This window comes from Kryptolebias marmoratus, linkage group LG7, assembly GCF_001649575.2.
Source record: "Kryptolebias marmoratus isolate JLee-2015 linkage group LG7, ASM164957v2, whole genome shotgun sequence".
Lineage (NCBI taxonomy): Eukaryota > Metazoa > Chordata > Actinopteri > Cyprinodontiformes > Rivulidae > Kryptolebias > Kryptolebias marmoratus.
In genome coordinates this window covers 15,164,601-15,171,142 of record NC_051436.1, presented here as the reverse complement: position 1 = coordinate 15,171,142, position 6,542 = coordinate 15,164,601, and the positions used below count along the sequence as shown (strand labels likewise).

Sequence of the window (6,542 nt, the reverse complement as noted above, 5' to 3'; positions counted from 1 at the left end):
TCAGCTACTGTTCTGCTCCTTTCAGCTACTGTTCTGCTCCTTGTAGCTACTGTTCTGCTCCTATCAGCTACTGTTTTGCTCCTTTTAGCTTTAACGATTCAGCTTCCTCAGTACATTTCAGAAGTCTCTCAGCCTTCACTGCCTTTTCACATGAAACAGAATTTTTCTAGTTTCAAAGTAGGGTCACTTTTAGTCAATTTTCCACATATAAAAAAAAAAAACTAATTTAGGCCTGCACAGTCGATAGTTCACATTTGATGTAATTGGGTATAAGAACAGTATTTATTTTGTCTTCTTCAAGCCCTAACACGTGGTTGTGTGCACATCACAGACAAAGGTGCTGGGCTGCAGAAATGTACCTGGGATTAGGAGAATAAAGGCTCGTACACTCAGGTTTGACCTGATGAAGATCCAGTTTGGATCAAAACGTCAAATAAATCATTTCAGTGCTGACAAATAAGTTTGAACCTTTCTTCATTCAGTCTAACATGGAAAAGTACCAATAAATGCCAACAGTTTATTTTTCTTCTTTCATTTCAGAATGGAAAGAAACAGTTTTATGTAAATGCTACATTTACCACACAGCTCTGGACAGAATTGTTTTAGCAGGAGCAGAAATGAGTATTTGATTATAAGGGTTACAGCCTTTGTTTTTGTGAAGCCTTTTGTTATCATGAAAAAGAAGAACTAGACATCATTTCTGTTTCAGCATTTACACATCAGGTTCCGGGGAGCTTTAAGGATCTGAGCATACCGAGAGGTGAGAGCCAACACGTGGCTGTTGCAGGCGTCACTGCCGTCCTCCAAGCTCTCCGTTCTCTTCCTTCGGTCCTCGGTCCGGCTCAGGGGGGTTCTGACCCGCTCCAGAGAGGCTGCAGCAGAGCCACATGTCACAGCCTGCTGAGAGAGGAACACGGAGGTTAGCGCAGGAAGGTGCTGCCTGTGAATGTAGGCCTCCAAGCAAGACGTGGGAACAGCTGTGGCCACAGATGACCCCCGTCCTAAAGCAGCATTTTTAGTGAATCTCTACATGCCTTCTACAGAGACAATGTTGTTCTTTTCTCTCATCCTCAGATCCGAGGCTGCATCAGGTTAGGCCTGGACCCGCCTCTGTAGCAGCCTTGAAAGAAGCGATGGAGGAGTTCAGGAGAGAAAGGGGGCTGGCCTCACTACCGACTGGAAGGATGAGGTGCCAGCGGCAGCATGTGCCATTTTTAGATCTCTTTTCAGTCAGGATTTCTGTGTTAAATAAAACAGCGGCATCAATACTCAGCAGCTGCTTTTACGTTGTCTCACTAAACACAGAGCTGTGCAAACGACTAAAAGGCCCGAGGGGGTGCTGAACTCTTTACTCCTAAGAAGAGCGTACAAAAAGGGGGGGTGGGTAACACAGAGAAACTCCAAGAATTCCTCACATCGATGTAAACCGTTGTCGTCAGGCAGCTAAATGATTGCCTTTTTTGTTTTCTCATCAGATACCAGAGGTGTTATAGTGTTCCTCAGTTCATTTACGCTAAAGGTTCAAAAATGAATTTCCCTGGCTCTTTCACGAGCTGAGAAAAAAGCCCAAAAGTAAAGGAAAAAAATTTAGTTTTTTCATAAAACATGAAATCAAAAAATAAAACCATAAAAATAAAACCATATTTAGGAAGAAAAAAAACCATTTCATTAGACCCCCACAATGTAGTGAAAGTGCACCATATTGCTGATTTAATGTATATTTATTTTTGTATCCAGGAGCCTTCATTTGAATCAGTACTTAAGTTATTTAAAGCAAAAGTTCAGCAGGATAGTATCAAAAACAAGTTCATGTTTAAGACAATTCACTGTTCTTTAAGTGCAATAAATGTAATGTTTCCAAACTCAATCAATAATTGTTTCCTATAATCATGATTACAATAATGGTTAAAACAAATCATGATTATTTTACCCTAATCAAGCAGCCTTACCGCCAAACTGAAACAGTTAGTGGGAGGAGCCAGATGGATGACCTCATCACCAAGTCTATTTCAACAGTCCCAGTTAGGAGAAAAAAATAATAAAACTGTTTACTATAAATTAGTTTCAATATAATTTATTTTCTGCTTCATTATAACATTTTATATAAATATACAATATAAAAACATATTTTATACAAATATATGTTTAACCAAATCATACCCTCAGACTGCCTTACTGTCCCACCTTCTACTGGAGTTTACGAGCCGTCCTGACACTGACCTTTAACCTTTTCTCCTCCTCCTGCTTCTCCAGTTCAGCGATGTGCAGGCTCAGTGCCTCCCAGTGCATGATGGGAAGACCCAGATTGTCCGTGTCACAGCCTTCCTGCCAGACCAGCACAGACCTCTCGGAGCTTCCGTCCTCCTCTTCATCGTCCTCGTCATCGTCACTCCTCAGATCATCTTCTGCCTCGTTGCTCTCCTTCTCCTCCTGCTGCTGCCACTGGCGTTCTTTTTCTCCTTCCATCTGAAACCGACGTGGAACAGAACCATGAGGAGAACCATCGGGGTCGAAGCGTTTACGCACAGATAACATTTGATGCCACCTGGTTTATGAGGAATGCCTGCCTGTGTTTCCTGAATATTCCTGCTGTAGGATGCTTTTATGAACACATGTTTCAGAACACTAAGATTCATTTTAAACATTAATAACTTCAGTGTCTGCTGCCCAACACTGGACTTCACAAAGAGCTTACCAGGTCCAGGGCACTAAAATACTGTCTCAAAGCCTAGCATTCCTTAAAAGAATGCATGTCCCCTGCACCTTTCAGAGTTTTAGTCTCAGATCATCTCGTGGCGAGGAATGATGGCGTTGCACTCATGTTTGTCAAACCTTGTAAATAACGTTAGGAGTGATCTACTGAGATCACACAAGATCTGTTGGCAATTAGAGCTGAATGACTCTCAGCTACTACCAAACAAACAGATGATGCTGTCCACCTCACCTTTTAATACTTTTAGCAGCTAATGGTTTGGTCTAATAACACACAAAGAAACAGCAGAAGAAGAATGAGGTGGTGAGCTCACAGGCGCCCCCCGCAAGACAGAAGCAGGTCACTGCATGTCTCACTCCTGGCTGCTTAAATGCAAGATATCAGGAAGAGAACTATGGACCTCCACAACTCTGGTTCCACGTTCATCTGTTTAAACAATTGTACACAAGTACAAAAGCAAAGACCTCGTGAAGATGCTGCTGAAGCTGAAGTCATTATCCATAAAGAAACAAGTCCTGAACCAACATGGGCTGAAAGGAAACTCAGTGAGGAAGAAGCCATTACTCCCAAAACAGCATAAAAAACAGATTACAGTTTGTAAATGCACACAGGGACAAATAACTTAATGTTTGGAGACATGTCCTGGTCTGATGAAACTAAAACTGAACTGTTGACCATGGTGACCATCGTTACATTTGGAGGAAGAAGGGAGAAGCTTAAAAGTCTGAGAACACCATCCTAACTGTGAAATACGGGGGTGACATCATGAGGAACATTATGTGGAAATATTGAAGCAACATCTCAAGACATCAGCCAGGAAGTTAAAGTTGGGACAAATTGGTCTCCAAATGGACAATGACCCTCAGCAGACTGCTGAATTAGTTACGAAGTCAGTGTTTTGGAGTGGCCATCACACAGACCTGATCTCAGTCCCATAGAAGATTTGTGACAGAGCTGAAAAGGCGTGTGAGCAAGGAGGCCTACAAACATGGTTCAGACTATTTCTATCAGGTCTTTCTTTTGAAGCTAGAAAGTGCCTTGTTGCTGCCACATTTTTGTCCACCCTAGACTATGGATATATAATTTATATGCACGCATCTCCCCACTGGTTGCATATGTTGGTCTCTGTGTAGCAGGTATCATAACCAGTCTCTGAGCCCTTACCCATCACTGTGCTCTGTACGCTCATGTTGGATGGACTGCCTTATCCACCCGCAGATTGGCCTAATCTTTTTTACAAGGTGATCTTGGGTTTACTTCTCTTTTATCTCCTGTCCTATATTGTTAAGATGTCCACAGGAGTTACTCTCTGTGCTCTGATGATATCATTTTATTAACGGTGCCCAATGTGGCAAAAGATCCTTCCTGTTTGCTGCTCCTTCAGACTGTAATCAGCTGCAGACACTTGGAGTTGATAGATTTGCTCTCTTTGAATGTTTTTAAGGCCGTTCTTGAAGATTTAACTGGTTTGTTATTTCTTAGCTTTTTCTGGGTGTTTTATTTTTCTCCTTTTTTGTAATTACAGCTATTTATTATGGTGTATTGTGCTGTGCTACCTGTAGTTTTTATGCTTTTTATGTCTGACCCAAGTCATACAGTTTAAAGGCAAATATGCTAAGAAAATACTTGTGACTTTGAAGAAAGTGTTAAAGTGTTTAGCAAATAGAAATAATTTTGGGAGTCCTAGATTAAAAAAAGACTAAAAACTCCACTATTTCTCCTTATAAAATGATCTTAGCCTGAATCTGTGAGTTAGGAAAGGCGGCGGGCGACATGCAGTCAATGAAGGGAAGCTGGGCCTTTATCAGCTGGCTTCAATGCAGGTAATCAGAAAAACTGAAAAATTTAACTCAGACACATAAATTACTGAACAACCCTGACTTCAAATGTCTCATTTTACTGTAACTAACTCCAGTTTTAAACAGTACTTAATATTTCAGAAGACAAAAAAAAACAAACCGAGGTGCTAAACACAACTGAAAGGTAGACGTAGATTACTCAATAAGCCCCAAAAAGTTGTGCTTTAATGGGAAAACTGTAAGAAAGTCTTAACTTTGTACTTTAAACAAAGAAAAGTCTCCATTTAAAGTGTAGTCGAGTTCTGTTTTAAGGTTTTCAGCCGGACTTTAGGGTGACTTTGTTAAAAACAAAACAGGGTAAAGTCGGCTAACTCACCACCTCTTCGTTAAAGGTGAGGATGTTCTCCATGTCTTCAGCTCCGAGTCCTCCTTCCTCCCATGGAGAGGATCTCTGGAGCCGTTTACCGACTAGAACAAGTCAGGGTTCGGTTTAAAAAGTTGTTCGCCTCTCACTTCATCGAGCCTGAAGTCGTCTTTACGTCTTTCCTTCACGGTTTTATCTGTCTGCTGGCTCGGGAGATAAATTCCCACCCTTCCTCCGGCTAAAAAAAAAAAAAGAAGTACAGGAAAAAATGTGTTTGTGGAGGAATCCTAAAGTTTGAACTACGACTTTAAGAACTTCTCTAGGGAACTTCCTGTTTCAGCTTTCAAAATAAAAGCCCCGAATCCCGCTTCCCGTTGACCTCCCACTTTACTTAAACGCGGGCACTTCCGTATTGTGGAAATCTGGAAGCCTTCTTCCGGTGTGAGCCCCAGTCCCAATATTTTACCTGTCACTCAAAAATTCGCCCAAAATTTGGTTCAGATACCCTTTCGAAAACATTAACCGTGATTTGTACAACATTCTCAGAGAAAGGTGTAGCTTTAAGTTGGAGAAATAAAACTTGTAAGTTTTTAGTACTTTTGGCATTGTGGCTTGATGCTAACAACAGTGGAAGAAACAATGAAGCTTTCACTAAAAACTTTATACTTTTAAATAATCTGCCAAAGTAGAGGGAGGCTTTCTTCTTTGTTCATTTGATTATTGGAAACCTAACAGACTGACCTAAAAAGAGTAAGAAACAAAAACTGTGTCTAACAGACAGTTTTTCTGAGATTTTCTTAGTTTCTTAGCTGCAGCTTTACTGTCAGGACTCTAAAGCTGGTGGAGGAAGTGAGGTTTGTTTTGATATATTAGTTAGTTCTGTAACGAGCTAACACCAGCGACAATACTTAGTTTAAATTGTTTACTGCCTAAATCAAGTAATCAGAGTATTAACACTGAACATTATGTTGTGAAATGCATTAGTTCTGTTCTACTGCTATTACTGCTTCTTGACACCAGAGGGCACTGCTGTGTCAGCATTAGAGCTGGTGGGTTACTGACTCACCTAGGTTAATGATTCAAATCCTCCCACTGAATCAGGACTCAAGAGTCCGAGGTCCCCATTAACGGTCCTCTGTCAGACTGCCGCAAAGTCCCCCGAGTTAGCGTTCTCATCCAAAACAAAAACAGCTGAATCCCCAGAAACGCTGCAGACTCAGACAAGTTAATGACTCAAGTGAGCAAGTTCACTGTGGTGAGTGACTCAGATTAACCCGAATCCTTAAAGCGAACCGAATTTACCATCTCTACTCACCAAAGACTGAGAAAAAGGCTGGTAAATTCGGTTCACTTTACAGACTTCGATTAATCTGACTCACTCATTACAGTGAACTGGTTCATTTGAGTCACTTGAGTCAGTCACACTGCCTCCACCAAAAAAACCCCCACTATGGTGGTGGATGTTAAGGATCCTTTTTTGCATTATTCAGAGATGTTTGTTTTACAGTTCCACACACCAAAAAATAAAGAAACTTACAAATGATGGCACAAAAATGTAAAACGTATACAAACATGTGTATGAGTCATTGGAGTCAGCTGTTTTTCTGGTGAGTTCTTAACCTGAATCATTGACCCGACTCATCGGAGACTGCAGCGTTTCCGGGGA

The 6,542-nt window shown here is 41.1% G+C and overlaps 1 protein-coding gene across 2 annotated transcripts in view; it reads right to left on the bottom strand.

Moving 5' to 3' along the window:
* Positions 1-5,183, bottom strand: part of si:dkey-6n21.12 (schwannomin-interacting protein 1) — a 13,439-nt gene extending 8,256 nt beyond the window's left edge. The window contains exons 1-3 of one of the 2 annotated variants that reach the window (XM_017427008.3): positions 4,889-5,183; positions 2,221-2,466; positions 755-897 (exon numbers count right to left, since the gene is read on the bottom strand). In XM_017427008.3, the coding sequence (XP_017282497.1) occupies positions 755-897; positions 2,221-2,466; positions 4,889-4,921 (422 nt within the window). In that variant the 5' untranslated portion in view covers positions 4,922-5,183. Of the gene's footprint in view, positions 1-754; positions 901-2,220; positions 2,467-4,888 lie in introns of both variants that reach the window. The other variant, XM_017427007.3, reaches the window with a different exon arrangement.
* Between the last annotated feature and the right edge of the window lie 1,359 nt (positions 5,184-6,542).